The following is an 18,808-nucleotide window of genomic DNA, read 5'->3' on the forward strand; positions in this document are numbered from 1 at the left end:
CTCACTCCTAAAGTTATACCACCTCTAACTCATTAATAGCAAAGAAATATTTTGGTCCCATATTGAGATTACAGCTAGATCATATTATATTAAACATTACTTAAAGTAAAACATTTTAACCAAACAAAGAGATTGACATGCAAAGTGTGCATGGTTTGGATCATCTACTTTATTTTTTAACATGTATATTCAATATGGTATGATGTTGAGCACACCACGACATCTTTGAACGATGTATCTCATCTTTTATGGAGATTGCAACTAGGTGGTATTAAAATGATAAACATTACAACTAGGTGGTATTAAAATGATAAACATCTTTGAACGATGTATCTCATCTTTTATGGAGATTGCAACTAGGTGGTATTAAAATGATAAACATTACAACTTCTATGAAGATTATAGCTAGGTGGTATTAAAATGATAAACATTAGAGCTTCTATGGAGATTATAGCTAGGTGGTATTAAAATGATAAACATTACAACTTCTATGGGGATTATAGCTAGGTGGTATTAAAATGATAAACATTACAACTTCTATGGGGATTATAGCTAGGTGGTATTAAAATGATAAACATTACAACTTCTATGGGGATTATAGCTAGGTGGTATTAAAATGATAAACATTACTAAAAGCAAAGTGTTTTAAGCAAACACGGAGATTAACATGTAAAGTGTGCATGGTTTGGACCAGCTACTCTACTTTATATCATGTACATTCAACATGGTAATACCAGCTCTCTATTTTGGAGAACATAAAGACAATTCAATTAATAATAAAAGTAGAAAGTCAAGTGGAGCTCACAAAGAGTGACTTCACTTTGAAAATGCTAAGGCAAGAATGTCCTCTTAGAGTCAGTGACTCCTTTCTAGTAGCTTGTCCAACCTTGAATGGAATTTTCCTTTTCTCTCATCTAAAAAGCTAGCGACATTGTTCAATGCCCATTAAAAACTTTATTTTTAGATGTCACTCTCATGCCCTTAATCTTTAGTGCCCTAAGGAACCTTGAATTGAGTAAAGATTTTGCTTTTTGCTCCAAGAGGAATCTCCTTGAAACCATCTAGGAAAAAAAGTCTACTTTTTCCAAAGGGTCATGAAGAGGTAACTAACCTTGTTTTTTAATATTTTTAGAGAACCCACCAACAACAAACTCTTAATAAGAAAACAACATCACTTCAAATTTATGATGCATTTTGATAAAAACATCACTTAAAATTTATGATGCATTTTGATAAAAACAACATCTATGGGCTTTCAAGAGTTTAGTTCCCACAAAAAAACTTGTGCCTTCTAAACTAGGCATGCTACCCATTCCTATATTGGTATGTGTGGGCTTTATGGGTACACTTGTGCCAAGTTGACAGAAAAAGGACACTTTATGGAGTATTTCAAGCATGACACTATGGAGTCTCACCATGCTTACATCTAGAGACAAATGTTTAAGTTCAACCATTGTGATATGCCCCACTATCTCCTTAGTAACTGTAGTAAAAGGCACTACAATAAAAAAACCCTAGAATCATCATTTACATGTAAATAAATAGGTGAAAAGATACTCGTGGCACCTTATTAAGTAAAAATAGAGAGAGAAGTTGCCCTGTTATTTAATCAACATGGTGATGCATCTTACACGAGCTAACCCATGACATGTGACTTCGTTATGCATTTTTGTGTGTGGTAAGTTGCAACTAGCTAGAAGATGCAATGTGGGGCTAGACAAGGCGAAGCAAATACGAAATGGTCCATGTGTGCTTGTAGATGACTTGGATGACCTCGCTAGGCAAGGATTTAAATGTGGGAGATCCATTGTCCAAGAACTATGGGAGATTAAGATGGGGCCCCACTGCTTGGGGTGCACCCACATGTGTAAAGCATCTATGGCTAGGTAGATGGCCTCATGTGTGCAATGTGATGTGGTTCTTTGTTGCTTGGGGGTGTGGTAATGAAAAAAGAAAAAGATAGGTAGCCTAGGGGTTTGAATAAAAAAAAATTGGATTATAAACAATTTTACTTATTGTCATCAATTATAATTGACTTATATGCAAAGCTATGTTACAACAATGTCCTATGCTTGAGAGAGAGAGAGAGAGAGAGAGAGAGAGAGGAGAGAATGTAAGCTTATGTTGTGGGCGAAATAGCTCATCATCAACTCTTCATCACCACCAAATCGCCCATGTGCAAGCCTTCTTTGAGCAACAGAAAAACAAGTAACAAAAACTCACGTTGGAATTTTGCTAGCATCTCATTACAATGGCTGCAGCAGACATGGTATGACTACCCCCTGCCTGCTTTTTTCCATCGCCCTTTTTGCTTTTCGTATTGATTCAATTAAGTGGGCACTTGAGTTTTTCTTGTCCCGTTTGCTTTCTGATTGATTTGCTTAAGTGGGCAGTTGAGTGCCTAATGCCCTTCTTGGCAAATTAGCGTTTGTAATTAGCAGGATGATGATGGACAATGGATGGATGATCATCATCATTCATCATCATTATCATCCGTCATAGAAGGGCTTTTTACCCTCTTCTGTGAGTAGTGTTTTTGAGTTTAGCTAAAGCAATACAATAGGTTTTGCGAAGGTCGTTTAGCGCCTAATCTGCCCACAACTCATGATTCTGCTCATAATCTCTCTCTTCTAATCACATGATCGGCCAACATAATGCAGGCCACAGCAGCAGGAACTCGCAGAGCTGTTATACGCAGTGAGAGGTTCATGCAATGGCAACGTGAATTGAGCAGGTAAATGTTGTTGAATTGAACACTTTTTGTTTACATGCAGTGCTGGATCCAGTACACCCAGAACATGGACATGTCTTATACATACATACATACAACATACATATAAACATCTACATGTATACTCGCACATACATACATGCATTGCCACAATTTATCCCAATTCTGCAACACCACCAAACATACGACTGGATGCTAACCTGGATAACCATAAGGTGGACAAGGACATGTCTACTTGCTTACATTACACATACATTCTCAACATCCATAAGGTGGACCCAGGGCTTGAATGTGTCTACTTTCTGGCATGAGACATACATCATGGATGCCACCCATAAGGTTGAGTTGGGCATGTCTACTTGCATACATAACACATACAATCTTGACACCAATAAGGTGGACATGAACATTCTTTTATTCACCAACATGCCCTCACCCATAGTCTCATTTGAGGCTGTCCCTCTTGCCTCTCATGTTAGCTACCTTGAACTTTTTGCAGTACACGAGCTGCATATGGGGGTCGTAGACAGTATGATGATGGGAAGAGTAATGGCATAAGAACATACCAAAGGAAAAGGTAAGCTTTTGTCTGCTAATCACTCTTTCAATGGTCCTGTTGGATTTATGATTTATCAAAAGTCCATCACATCAACCAATGTGTTGTTGTAATGCAGTGAGGATGTGGGTGGAAGAAAAGGGTCCAGAGGTCTGGAGGAGAAAGTGGGAGAGGGCGATGATTGTCGCATTGGCACTCTCAAGGTGAGGATGAAAAGACAACAGCAACAGCAACAGCAACAGCAACAGCAACAGCAGCAGCAACAAAGCCTTGATTGCAAAAGGCTTCAAAGGGAGATCAATTCAGATTATCAGTCCAGAAGGAGAGTTATGCCCAGCAAAGAAGAAGCAGGTCTTAGAGGCACCCAGCAAGACAAACTTGCTCAGCAAACCCATCAACAACAGCAACAGGAGCCTGGTCCATCACAACCCTTAAAAAGGAGGCGACGACCCACTCCAACCGAAGATCAAGCGTTGCAGCCGGCAAGGAGGTCTGCTCATTCATGTTGTGCTCACCCCGTCATAAAACCCATACATTGACACTGCTATGGACTTCGATGTGTCATTTACTTGTCTCACACACAATTTATGCATGCATGGCAGAAAAGGTGTTTTACGTCTAACACCTTTTACGTGTATACGTCCTTTAGGAATTATTTACTCATCATGCCTTCAAGGACAAGTTTTTGTGGCTGGGAGTAAGAAGTGCCAGATGAATCCAACCTCATGCACAAGTTGATACTGTGCAGATCTGCAGGTGGTGAGACAAATGCTGCCATGGACCTTCCAAGTAGCAGAGTCTCGAAGAGGTCAAGCCGCCTGCTGGCAAAGAAGCTAGGCATTGAGGAACCCATACCTCCACCTCTAAAACTTCCAAAGCTTCAAGTAGTTCTTAGCCGTCAGGAGATTCAAGAGGATTGGTTCAAGATAACTGGACAACGCTATGCCGGGAAGCCAAAGAAGTCTGCACTTATTCAACTGGTATGCTCGCTGCTATAGCATGGTCTTTGCAATGGGGACCTTCAAACCTGTTTTGTGTCTAGTCTAGAGTTGAAACAGCAGCAGCATGCTTATCTATATATGATTGTGTAGGGACTAGGGTTATGTACCTCATTGATGTGCCCGTCCACCATACGCTATCTCAATGAGCCTTAATGTAAGTGGTCACTGTGCCAGTTACATGCTAGTCAATGTGTTAGATTGCTAATGAATGATACTACCCACTAACCGTGCACTGTCACAGATTGCACAGGCTGAAGGTGGCACCCGATCTTTATGTTCCAGTTTTTGTATGATCACGTTAACGAAGTGAATGGACTGGTTCCTTGAGAGCATTGTATAAAGTGAATGGATACTGCATTCCACAAAATATGGAACCGGATCCTTTATGTACATGACAGATACAAAGTACCATGGAGTTGGAGCCAGTTTTTTTTTTGCATGGACATGGGGCATGGTCAAAGGCCATGCTCTACTTATCTTTACATTGCAGGCTATCAAACGTTGAGAGTTAAGTGCCCAACGCCAACAATAAGGCACCTGTGATAACCCCGGACTTACATGGTCCTGGAGACTCCCGCTGCCAATCTAGCTCCAGGGTGGCTCATACACACAAATGGACGTTTTTTAGACAGGTTTCATTTCAGCTTTCTGGCCTCTTTTATAGATCATGTTAGACTTCTCTAGGGATCTAGCACCATCAAACTCAACTGCATACGGATTTTTCTTTAATTACAGTATTGAAGCACATGAAGAACATGTGTTTGTGGTGGGTTTCTTATGTAAAAGCTAAGTAGAGGATAACCAAAAGGCTCATGGTGTAAGTATACCTAGGCATGGAATTGCATTTAAGATAAGAGGTTGTAAACATGCTGCTTGTAATCTTCAATTTGGTGACTTGCTACGGCAGTTATAAAAACTGTCAAGTCTTTTGAGTGCTTGCTAAGTATAACTTGGGGCAATTCAGGTCCACTCTTCAGGATTTATGTCCACGTGCATGTGTGTGTGTGTGTGTGAGAGAGAGAGAGAGAGATTAAGCGTCTACTAAAGACCCATGGGTCTATGAGACCAAAGTGATACAATAATGTCCATGGCATATCTCATCATGGAATGGAAAATAAACAAAAACAAAACATAAACATATCTATCTCGTTGTGGTGATACAAAACTGTCCATGGAAACTCATCATGGAATCCTAGAAACATAGAAACATGATAGCAGCATCAGCCCCGAGTAGATGGTATATACCACTCTCCAAAATATCAAGCATGGGCTAATGTGTGTGTGTGTGTGTGAGAGAGAGAGAGAGAGAGAGAGAGAGAGACTTGCATAAACGTGCATGTGTGTGCGTGTGTATGTGTGTGTGTGAGAGAGAGAGACAGAGAGAGAGAGAGAGAGACTTGCATAAACGTGCATGTGTGTGCGTGTGTATGTGTGTGTGTGGATGTGCAACCTTCTTTCTATGTGTGGATGGATAATTTTTTTTGGGGGAGAGAGAGAGAGAGAGAGAGAGAGAGGGATTACAAGTATGTATGAAACAATGGTTGGACTGTGAGTGAGAGTGAGAGTGAGAGTGAGAGTGAGAGAGAGAGAGAGAAGAAGACTTGAACACCCAAGCTCTCTTGATTAGGAGTCTGATGTGTTGACTGCATCAATGTATGTGTATATGATAGAGCGTGAGTATCTTGATTTTTTACCTTCAGCTCAGATTTTCGTCGCCTATCTTTTTGACTACTGCTTGTACACTAGACCAATCAAGGTAAGATTTGATATGTGAGATCCTCATACCATGCTTCAACCACCCCTAAAAGGAATTATGATAATTCTTTTTGTACGTGATGAATGGACTGATCTTGCAATTGGCGTGGGGGCGATGCAATTTGCGAGAAGAGCACAACAAATTGGGATCAATTCCTCTTAGGTGAAGCACCACCTTGCTCTAGTTTTTTTCAAAATTTTGTGGCAAATGGTCAAGTGTGTAATGAGAACCAACACTTCTAAGCTCTAGGAGGAAAAAATAAGGATTAGTGAACAAGTGATTAGTGAAAGATTACTAGCTTGGGAGGTTAATGAAGGGACATGACTCTGATACTATGTGGAGAAACCAAGCTTGATTAAGCTCAAGGTGGATCAAAGCATATGAGGGACATGATTAAGTATATTGATTAAGATTATACAAAGAATGATTAAACTAATAACAAGACAATGATAAGTGATTAATCACAAACCCACATAATCTCATTGTATTAGCTTGATTCAAGTACATGCTTATATAGCTCTTATCCACATACACTATGCACCCTTGTGCTTGTTGAGAAATGTGGTGCGCCAAAGAGCACAAGGAAGAGGTAGGGAGTGAGAATGAGTAGCCAAGAAAGTGCAAAGCATAGCATGAAGCCACATGAGCAAAGGGATATATTTCACATTGATGTACAAGCCCAAGGGTGTACCTCCTCATATAAAAGGGGGCCATTTCAAACAATGAAATCATATTACTTGCATATATCTCAAGCCTCTTTATGAGTATAAGTCTTAATCTTGTAACCTATGAGTCTATTACACATACTCATCATCATGAGTTCACTTAGGTATCATCCACCTTATATTAGTCTTGTTAATTATGTTATCATTACAGTAAGATTAGAATCTACTTAGATAGTTGATTATCATTAGGAGAGCTTGATCCATGAATCTCAAAATGGTATCAAAGTACCAAGTTTAGCCCTTCATTGCATCTTCACATCATACTGTGAGTTTATTTAGTTATTGTTTAGTATAGTTGGTCTTAGCACATGGTTAAGAGATACTAGGGATTCATTAGCAACTGTTTAGAGGTAGGACTAGATATTTTGTTCCTTGTTTTTCTCAGCACCATTAGAGTTTGAGAAAATCATAGAGATAATTTTTTTATTTTAAAGGAAAGCACTTTAGAGCAGCAAGAAGACTCAAAAGTGGTGCTCTTGCTGACAGTAAAGCTGGTTGAAGCTCATTCTTTCTCCACCTCTGTAGCTTGGCCACACTAATAGAAACTTTGCATTAGAGTTTCCATTCAGCGTCCAATTCAGGGCCTGTGTGCCACAGCACATAGCAAAACTAACGAGACAAGAGAAAGGCAACGGGCTGAACGAAGCAATGAGCGCAGATCACAGGCCTGAGAGGGCTGTAGCAACGTAGCAGCAAGCGGACACAAGCAATACATCATCGAAAAGGAAACAAAGAGAAGAAGGGAGCGAAAAGGAGACGAAGTGACGAAGGGTGCAGTAACGCGAGCAGCATTCTCCTCCACACAGCGACCTGCTAGCAATCAGGCATCAGCACGCAAGAGATCCACATGGCCACCTACAACAGCGCAGATAAAGTTGTTATTTTTTAGACCAAAAAAAAAAATTCAACATAAAAATAATAAAAAAATGAGTCACCACCACAAAATCCCTAAAGTTGGGTGTAAAATATATTTCCTAAGAATTGTTCACATGCTTTGCAAAGCGAAGATAAAAATGCTCTCCTTCATGGGCATCAACACTTTATTTAATGGTTGGATTATCATCATAGTTCTTTCATCAAACAAAAATTACACTAAACCTTTTATGTTAAATCATGAGGCAAAAATCAATATAAAGAGCGGCGAAATGAGCACGCTAACATATGTTTGTGTGAAAGAGAAGAATGCAACCTGTGTAAAAACGTCACAACCATATGAGTATACGAGCGTATATGTGCAAGCCATAAAAGGAAAGGTGTATGAGATGACCACATCACACAACATGGCATCCACATTAAAAGCATCAAGTGGCAATAAGAAGAACGCCATCCACACCAAAGAAGCTGTCAAAGAGCTAAGAGTGAAGCCAAAGAGCAAAGACCAAGAGCCAGGAAGCAGTTAACAAGGTGAAAAAGGACATGACATCGACATGAAGAATGAAGAAAGCAAGGGATCTTCATCAAGCAAAAGCAAGGAGATCTCAAGCTAGCAACAGCACTAATCAATATCAAGCTACCAACCACTATCCTAACCTAAATGATTTATTGTAAAAGCCACTAAATGAGTTGGTAAATTTGTATGTTTTGAGCACACTTGACCACCTATGAGTAGCCTGAGAACATCTAGGGAAAGTGATGCAATTGTAAAACACTTGACCACTAGAGAGTAGCTAAAATAGCACCCTGGGAGAGTGAAAATCTACCCGATCACCTGAGAGTAGCCAGTTGAGCATCCAAGGGGGGTAATGATTGTTGTAACTCAAACCTAAACACCTCTAAAAGTAACCTTTGAGCTAGAGAGTAACCAAGACAAAGAGCCTTTGAGTTTCCTAACCAAGTTAGAAATGAGGGGGGGGGAGGGGGTGATGATATGTTGTAAACCTCGCATCCGACCACCTTGAGTAGCCCAAAGATTTGGCACCAAGGGGGGATATTGAGGTCATTTTTATAGATCCCAAATATAAGAAAATGTTGCTGGAAAAATCTCTACTGTTTTATGGTCAACAGCTTGTTCATGTTTATTCATGGTCACCGACTAATGATCACCGAAGCCTCATAAGGCATAAATGCCATGTTTGGGTTGAAATCAAAGATTTTCCTCTATACGATTAGTCAACATTACCTTACTTGGCTTAGTTACTTGGTAAAGTGGTATGTCCACCCCGCTCATATGGTAATGTCCATAAATCCTGCATTTTATGGGACGTAGATAGAGCTACTCCAAAATGTGTGGCTTTGGATATTCATATGGAAGGGATGGGATGCCAACCCATGAGGGTTTTTTCCATCTTAAATGGGACAAGTTTGTTGGTTCATGTTTTGCATGTGGTAAATTTGGACATATGTGATCTGAGTGTCCTTCAGTTTTATACCAAACCCCTAAAGCGGCTATGCCTTCGCAATCACCTCAGTCAATTGTTGTGAATGCACAATAGAACAAGGGGAAAAATAGTGCAGCAACAATATAATGCTTTAACAGATAGGGGTAAAGCCAAAGTAATAGTTTCTGCCTTGCCTAAAAAAGACAAAGAAAAGCAAGATTTGAGATCTTGGCAGACACCTAAAAAAGAGGTGAAACCAAGAACTCTGGTAGCTTGAAATTAGATAGAGGGGTCTATTGTTTGTTGTTGGTACATCCTCATCCAGTCCTCGTTTCATACATGATTTCTCGGGAGTGGGTAAAATGTGGAATGTGGTTAGGAATGGTCACTCTCATCAAGATTAGACAAATGCAATCTTTGAGCCTTTTGCGGCAAATATAGATGAACATTCTGACAATAATGTTTCTTAGTTTCCAGATAGTGGAGGGTATGCAGGGAATCGAGCATTGATCTCTGACATGCAGATGGATCCTTGATGCCCTTACATCACAACCTTGTTATTGTAAATATGTACATACCTCTCAAATGCTTTACCTATAATATCTAAGGCCTCTATAGGTTAGACAAATGAAGGCTTTTATGGGATAACATAAATAAAAATCAGTCTCATATGGTTTGTTTACAAGCACATACCCAACATGCTTTTGTTGGTGGCAAAAGGAAGGCTCTTTTGTAGAGTATCACATCTTTTATGTTGGCAGTTACTTTTCAGGAGTAGTCATGTTAATTCACCACCATGAATTTTAGCCATGTGTCGCATATAAGGATCCATTGGGAAGATAGATAGTTCTTTAATGCCATGTTAATGGAGAGATTTTTGAATTTGGTGGGTACATATCCTAGACTTCTTCAATGAGAACTCAAGTGTGGGAAAATTTGAGAGCTTACCCTTGGCTTTCAAATGTGTTTTTATGTGGAGACTTTAATAACCCTCCTGAATAGATTGATAATAGTAACCACAAATTGCATATACTTGGCTCTGAAATATGTCAGTGGCAAGCTACACTTCAATATATAGGAGCATGTGATTAGTGGAAATACCCTACCACATGAGGGTATACTTTTCATCATAATGCTATTACTGACTATTGGGCTCTTTTGGACAGACGGTACATGTTGAATGCAAATCAATATGATACTTTCACTTGTAAAATGTCTATAGACTACTCGATGTGTCTTTCAGATCATTACCCATTGTGGATGATGTTGTATTTTGGTATGTTAACAATGGATGTACCTCCCACAAAAGAGGCTAATATTGATCAACAATAGGTTTTTAAAACATCAACTCTTTGTTGATTTGGTGGCTTATGTAATGGAGCACTTGAAGATGCATATGTTTGTTGACACTGACATGGCTTGGCATAGATTCACCACTCACATGCAAGCTGTTATTTTTTATCATGGTAAATGGTTTTTGGGAGAAGAAAGAGATAGAGTGAAGGATGCGAAACTAGTGGCTCGACAACTCATTGAAGTCATTAAAGAAGTATTGATGATTCAAAGAAAGAGGCATTGATGCAAGCAAGCATTTTTCTTAAGAGAAATGTTGAAAGAAAGCTGCAAAAGTGGCAAATTAGGTCCGACAAAAACCTTAAAAGACAAAGGTTACTTGTCTAGAGATTTTTTCAAGGGCTCACATGCTTCCAGGACTTTGTAATGCATTCATAGAGTTAAGATTCAGGATGATGCTGGATTGACAGTAGGCAACAATTAGAAAGGGAAGTTTATGGCTACTCTAGTGACCTTTTTCTTGCCCCCAATGAACCTACTCAAAGAAGTATGGATGTATGGCACATGTTGCTTCACAATGTAAATAGAATTATGTCCCACTAGTAGGCATCTGATTTGGAGGTTGAACTCACCATGAATGAACTATAACATGCACTAAAAAATTAGGAAAAATGGAAATCCCGAGGCTACGATGGCCTGACAGTAGATTTTTCCTGACCTTCTAGAATATGTTGAAATTTAAGCTACTTTTCATGATTAATTGTTTTTGATATTCAGGTGGATTCCCTTCTTGCTGGAGAGAGGGTTTGGTTCGGTTATTTCCCAAAAAACATCTTTGTGAAAAGTTATCAGATTGGAGACCAATAACTCCTATGCATGTGGTTTACAAATTGGTTGCAAAAATTCTGGCTGCTTACATTGGCATTAAATATGTGAAATATACTCAACATAATGAACTCATAATGTAGATGTCATGGAAAATATGGGCTTTGGATCTAAGATGAGAAATATTATTACTGGGTCTACGAAGGAGGAACTGCTTGATGTATGTTACACAAGGGTCTTTTAGATTTTTGGTCTCTAGGCAAATCAGTGCGACAAGGTTGCCCCCTCTGTGCATTGCTCTATAAAATAGCCACTCATCCTATGATATTATTAATGGGAAAATTACTTTTTAGAGAACAAGCTACATGGCATACTGATTTCGGATGTAAATCACTTTGTTAGCCAAGATTATGCAGATGACTCATTTTGTTTCCAAGGAACTCTCAAGATGATGTTAAAATAATTATGGGAATGCTATGGACCTATTTGGTCTTTTGTGACAGGCTTGAAAATTAATTTTGCTAAGTCTAAGATTCTTCCGCTTAAGCATCGTATTGGATCTCTATTCTTTGGACACACCGGATAATTTCACCAGAACAGATGGTCAAACATCTTGGGTATCCTGTAGGTTGGAATGTCTCTCTGAAGAGAGAACGATAGTGGGTGTTGGGGACAAGCTGAATTTGTTGTAATTGGAAATTATCTACCTGACCATTGTATGTTGGATTGAGAATTGTGCAATCCATTTTAATGGCTTATATTCAATTTGACTTCCCTCTTTTTCCTTGGTCTTTGGCCGATTTAGATAGTATAATGTCTGCAACATTAGCATGTTTGTGCTGTACTAAGGTGGACAGAAAAACCATTAGGCTGCTCAAAAAGCATTTGGTCTGTATTCCAAGAATGCATGGTGGTCTCAATATATTGAATTTATACTTTCATGTTATTGTTGCCAGGAAATCTTCTCTTCTTTTGAGTTTCTTGGTACAAAATAAGCTTTGGACTTTAATGTTATCAATTCTCGTTGAACTCTAACTTTTGGGCATTGGATGATTACTCATGCTGAGGTTATATTTGGATGCTTAGAGGGGCGCATTCTTGGATGCCAATTTTCCATGATATTAATTGAAGATTGGCAGACTCTGGTAACTTAAATAAAATGGCATGGTAGACCGCCTAATCAAGGCAACTCCCTTCATAGAGAGAACATTCATTGGAGTCGTGCATTTTAGTAGCCTCTTGCTCTTTTATAGCTGAGAAAGGCTTATTTTCTTTAAACCAAAGTAGTCAGATATGTTGAGGATGTGAATGATAGCTGCTATATTCTTTCTTTTCCACAAGCTATGTCACTTTACAATCTAGATTTACATAAGTTATACCCTAGATAATTGGATATTAGTGGGTCATAATGCAATCTACCACATAGTGCCTCTTTGCAATTTCACTGCAACTAGTGTATACAAATTGCTTCTTCCTCCTCTTTGGATACAGGCTCATAGAAACTCATTATGGCACATTAACAAGCCTTTTAAATGGTGGAGGGTGGCTCTCTCAAAGATCTGGAAGAGTAAATTACCTCTTAAACAAAAATTCTCTTTTTGGATATGCCTCGTTGGTGCTTTACTAGTTGGCAGATTTTTGGCCGAAAGATGTATTGCTCCCACATCTTGTAGAAGATGTTCACATCCATGTGAGACAGTCTATCATCTTCTATGGTCTTTCCCCCATTCCCATGCACTTCTAGATAGATTATCAAGATACCTTCGTGTGAGATTTGTGGGCAGATCTTTTGGTAAACTTTTTTTGCCATAATGCATTTTGAATGCATGTGTGCGTATGATTGATTTCTGTTATATTTTCCTTGGCCCCCCACCTCATAGCCATAATGCATTTTGAATGCATGTGTGCGTATGATTGATTTCTGTTATATTTTTGTTTTCTGTGTTTTTTCAAGAATGGTAGAAACAAAACTCTGAAAGTCTGTCCATTTTGTTGCATTGTTGAAATCTTAAAAGATTTATGTTTAATTTTTGCATGTTTTTCAATTTTTGTATGTTTTTCAATTTTTGTATGTTTTGCATTTTCAGCAAGTTATGTAATTTGTGTACTTAGGTTAACTCTACTCCAACTTACCATTTACAAGTTCAATTTTTGGTTTTCTACCTTTCTTACTTTTTTTAAAAATATTTTTCAAATTTGAAAAGAAGAAAACAATCAATTGAACATGAAATTAAAAGAATCAAGTTAAATAGACCATAAAATCAATTTCCTTGTATAGTATTCATCCCAATTTTGACTCCTTAGATGGGATAAAAACAGAAATTAGGGGAGGATTTACAACACACATAAATTTCTATGTTTTTTTTGCAGATTCTACATTTTTGCATTAGTGTAATTAATGTGAGATAATTAAGCTTAATCCTCTCTCTAACATGGGGCATCTTGACTAGTTTGCATTATGCAAGCTTTTAGGCCACTAGCCAAAAAAATCCAAAAGCATGTCAATACCCATTTTGCGGTAAGTTTTGAGTGGCGTGACGCATTTAATGCATGTAAGCCCAAGTCAAAGATTCTAGGAAACCCCCTTTTTAGTAAAACTGAAAATTGAAACCATAAACTGTAAACCAAAAATGTAAAAAGTAAATATAAAAAAGGGAAAAAAAATAAAAAATAAAAAAGGTAAAAGGTTCGGGAGCAAAAAAAGAGTAGAATTTTTTAGAAAAGTGCACGCACAAACTTGCCTAATATATGTTTTAGCTTGTTGTGATTGTGTTCCCGATGCAACACCCCAAAAATTTACATTTTTACATAGTTAAGGAGCTTAACTATGGAAGTCAGTGCTCGTAGTGCTTGACTGACTCAAAAAAAGTACACTATTTTTTGGGCCAGACGGGTTAAGAAATACTAGAAATGTGTTTCGAAAAAACTTTGGACAATCCATTTTTTTAAAAAATAAATAAAAAAATAAAAAATCCCAAACTTATATGGAAAATTTGTAGGACCTTCCAACACCCCATATTCACATGCACCTACAATCTGGGTATCTATGATTGCATATATAGGATCATTGAACATGTAAGGATCCAAAGACCTATGGTGCAAGTCGGGGACATCCAAAGCAAGAATGCCCACTGAGCGAAATGGTAACAACTCTTGTGAGCCTAGTGGATCCTGCTTTTGTAGTATTACCCGACTACACAATGGATCAAGCCCGACTATTGCTATTGTTCCAGGTTACACATGACTCCAGAATCTACAAGCACAGACTTCACATTCCGAGACTGTAGTAGAGAGGTACCAACCCAAGATGCTATGAGCACACTTCCAGAACCTATGGAAATAGATTCTACACCACTCATAATGGCACCACCTATGACTAACCATGCAAAATTTTCCATTAGTTTTATGCCCTTGGTTACAACTATGGAAACCATGGTTGCAACAACCCCTATAACAATGGCTTCAGGCCTAGTTAACACATCCATCCTGTTGGCTAGGCCCAACAGAAGGGGGAAACTTCACCCAAGATCCTCGATTCCTTGCATCTTCCTCTACTTTGTCAATGCACCCTAGAGCAAGGGGGACATCCTCATAAATGACTACATTTGTTAGCCTCCTCAGGGAATTCTTCTACATCCAACACTTGTCAGCCTCAGGGAATTCTTCCCACTCTTCCATCTTCTTAGCATCAAGGTTGTACACCTCAAGGAATTGTTCTGCATCCAACATTACCAGCCTAGAATCTACTTTCACCAGCTCCTGTTTATCTTTGTGAGCCATGTCATGGACCTCTTTTATGATTCTGAGGTGCTCTTCTTGGATCAAGGAGACTTGTCCCTCAGTTCTAGCTTGGTTTGTCCAATTCTTCCTACATTTGTGCAATGATTTGTTCTTTCTTGGCCATCATCCCCTTTATTTTCTCCATTTCCACCTTCATCTCTTTGTTGGCCTACTAGAGTTTGTGGATTTCTTTCTGTATTTCATCCAACTAGCTCACTTCCATTCTTCTCCTGTGCAGCTTCTCTTGCAGGGGTTCTTGCTGGCTCCTAACCACTTGAAGGGCAACATCCATGACTGACTATAGCTTCGTCATATCCTTTAGTATATTAGTCATGCAACATTGAAGGTAATTAAGGGTCCCTGTACCCACTCCGTGTCAATGGAATCTGAAAAGCTTACTGTGCAGGTTGCCTTTCTAGCTATGTAAGCGTGCGATGGTGGTAGCCTCCTACTATGTTGCTACTCCAACCTTTGAGATAAAATTGACTTGTCAATATTGGTTAAGTACTCTTTCATCTCTTGTGGATTTGGGCTTAATGCGAGGTGCTCTCTCAGTAGAGGGCTACCTTTCTCCTCAAAGTGAAAACGACACTAGTTGGTTCTAACATCCCTAGTAGATGTTTTACCTTTGCCTTGGGAGCTCACTGCTGCTAGTTGATTACCACCTCCATTTCCCCGCTTGACCCCCTCCTTGGAAATTATCCCCTTCTTGGTGCCTGCATTTTTGTTACCAAATTCAAATGTTCTCTTCTTTCCCAGTCCCGATGATGCTTGGTATTGAGGCTTCTTGCCCTGTTTGGAAGTTTCATAGTCATGAGCCTTTCCTGCTGCAACCTCCTTGGAGCCTTCCTCCTTATCTTTTCTAGCTCCTACTTATGCCTTCCCATTAAAAAGAATCATTAGAATCTTTGTTTTTGTATTGGGTAGGGTGAGCTTCCCTATCTGCTCCCTCAAATTATGATACACGACCTTTGCCCAGGCCACTCTCATTCCAACTTCAGTTGCCTTTACCATCCCGAAGGTATTTCTAGACATGTAGTATAGTTTGTGGGTGAGATCGATCATCTCCACCACAAAATGCATTTGTTTCTTTCTGTCCTCATTTGCTATCCCTGTTATTTTGAATTCCTTGGCCCTAGTATCTAGCAGGCTGAATTTCCTGATCAAGTCATCATCTTGCGCCGTGTTGGCTTGATCTCCACCTATGTGGATTGGTGTGGATTGATGTGAATTGATGTGGGATGATGTGAATGAATGTGGAAATGATGTAGGATGATGTGAATGAATGTGGAATGATGTGAATTGATGTGAAAAAATGTGAAATAATGAGAAATGATGTGGAATGATGAGGAATGATGTGGGATAATGTGGAAAGATGGGAATTTTGTTTGGAAACTATATTTGTATGTGAAACCTTTTTACGTCAAGAATGCTGGGGAAGCATTTTGACTATCTTATGGAATGAGGTCGTGGGGGACCTAAGTGGAAAATGTTACAACAGCTGACGGAGAATCAAAGAAGGACGTCTCGCGTGTGGCAAGATCGGCCGAGGTCTTGATCAGCCTTGGTTGTTCGGTTAAAATGGTGAGCTTTCGGTACGGGGGATGAGGGGCGAAGGAAGCGGCCTTTGAGTGAAGTACTAGGTCACCTGTGAAGGAGTCTAGGGGGTGCTGACCATATGGTGCTCGGGCTTTAGTTCACCCACCACCAAGATACCCACGCATGCATCGAGGAAGAAAATGAGTTGGAGTTGTTTTCTGAACACGGGCATGGATCTGGTTGTTGGAATTAGGATTGCAGGAAAGCACACAAAGCTTGGAGAAGAAGAAGCAAGAATGCACACAACACAAAGTGTATTAGATTGTGTCAATGTACAAAGATAAGTTAGCCCTAGAAGGATGGGCGTATATACAAGCTGGGAGAAAAAACCCCCGGCGGTCCTAAGTGTGTTCACACACATCACTGCCTATATATATGGCAACAAATCCCTCCTGGGAGTGATGGTGTGAACGAGAGCTGGCACTCATGTATAGGGGAGTGCCATGCCCGAAGTAGATCAATCCACAAAGGGGAGCAAGCCCAAAGCTTTGCGAAAAGCTTCGAACTTCTCACGAGGAAGTGCCTTTGTGAAAAGATCGGCGAGGTTGTCCTGTGTTGGCACATAGGCCAAGCTGATCTCTCTTGCTGAGAGTCTCTCCCTGACATAGTGATAATGCACCTCAATGTGCTTTGTGCGAGCATGAAAAACTGGGTTTCTCGCAACTGCCAATGCGCTCTGACTGTCAGTGAAGATAGAGGTGGCAGACTCCTGTCCAACACCCAAGTCAGCCATAAGCCGTCTGAGCCACACACACTCAACCGTAGCTGTGAAAGCTGACCTGTACTCAGCTTCACAACTAGAAGTGGCCACAGTAGGTTGCTTCTTGCTCAACCAAGATATGCATGAGCTACCGAGCATGAAACAAAAACCACTTGTGGACACTCTTGTGTCATAGCAACCAGCCCAATCTGAGTCCGAAAAAGCATGTAAATCTGGCGGCAACGATCCCCCCTTGGGATAAAACAACCCAAGATGTATGGTGCCACTCAAGTAGCGAAAGATGCGTTTAACTGCCTTCCAATGCTGAGACCCTGGTCTATGCATAAACCTGCTCACCTGTGAGACTACAAACTGAATGTCCGGCCTCGTAATGCATACATAAATGAGGCAACCAACAGCTGTCTGATAGAGTGTGACATCAAAGTGATCTCCAGCATCATGAAGACTCAACTTCAAACCTGTCTCCATTGGAGTAGCAATAGGCTTGCAATCTTCAAGGCCAAATCTCCGCAACAATGTCTCAATATACTTTGTCTGACACAAAGCAATACCTCCATCACACTGCTTAAATTGTATCCCCAAATAATGATGCAAATGCCCCAAATCTGACATCTCAAAAGAGGCATCCAAATCAGCCTTAAAATCAGCAATATGACTCTCATTTGGTTCTGTGAGCAGCATGTCATCGACATAGAGAGCAATGATTAGATGTACACCATCCACACATTTAACGTACAAAGTGCTTTCTGTTGGACTATTCTGAAACCCATGTGCAATCAAATATGCATGTATCTTTTCATACCAAGCTCGTGGAGCTTGCTTTAAACCATATAAAGCCTTTTTCAACCTGCACACTTTGTTTTCCTGCCCTCTTTGAACAAAACCACGAGGCTGCGATACATACACCTCCTCATGCAAATCTCCATTCAAGAACGCAGTCTTTATGTCCAGCTGATGTACATTCCAATCATTATGAGCTGCCAATGCACAAATGCTACGAATGGTAGTCATACGACAAGTGGGAGCAAAGGTCTCATCAAATAACAAAGACCGCACAGCATCTTCCACAAAAACAACATCTCGACTAATCAAGATACGCTTTGACTACGGATGATACAATCTGTAACCCTTGCTCTCAGCACTATAACCAACAAAAATGCATTTGACAGCCTTATCATCCAATTTTTTGCGTTGTTGCACAGGCACTAAAACATAGGCCAAGCAACCAAAGACACGCAAGTGACCAATAGAAGGCTTCCTGCCATGCCAAGCTTCGTATGGAGTAATAGACTGCAAGACCTTAGTGGGACACCTGTTGAGTACATATGCAGCACACATGACAGCCTCAAGCCAAAACGCATGTGGCAAAGCTTGGCTTTTGACCATACATCGTGCCATCTCCATAAGTGACCTGGTTTTTCTCTCAGCAACACCATTTTGCTGAGGGGTATACGGCACTGTACATTGGTGTTTTATCCCAGGACTAGCCAGAAATGCATCAAA

The 18,808-nt window shown here is 39.8% G+C and overlaps 1 protein-coding gene across 2 annotated transcripts; it reads left to right on the plus strand.

Moving 5' to 3' along the window:
* Positions 1–2,068: 2,068 nt before the first annotated feature.
* On the plus strand, positions 2,069–5,221 carry LOC147632635 (uncharacterized). Of its 2 annotated transcripts, none has more exons than XM_086806902.1 (7): positions 2,069–2,269; positions 2,661–2,734; positions 3,231–3,308; positions 3,406–3,777; positions 4,036–4,267; positions 4,379–4,442; positions 4,530–5,221. In XM_086806902.1, exons 1-6 carry the CDS (start codon positions 2,252–2,254, stop codon positions 4,439–4,441), a joined length of 837 nt encoding a protein of 278 aa, XP_086663028.1. In that variant the 5' UTR covers positions 2,069–2,251; the 3' UTR covers position 4,442; positions 4,530–5,221. The 2 variants fall into 2 exon arrangements, with proteins under 2 accessions (XP_086663028.1, XP_086663029.1); XM_086806903.1 differs by having other exon boundaries at positions 2,112–2,269; positions 4,539–4,668.
* The last annotated feature ends 13,587 nt before the right edge of the window (positions 5,222–18,808 follow it).

This window comes from Cibotium barometz, chromosome 13 (assembly GCF_041138505.1).
Source record: "Cibotium barometz isolate CiBa-2024 chromosome 13, ASM4113850v1, whole genome shotgun sequence".
In the NCBI taxonomy this organism is placed as follows: domain Eukaryota; kingdom Viridiplantae; phylum Streptophyta; class Polypodiopsida; order Cyatheales; family Cibotiaceae; genus Cibotium; species Cibotium barometz.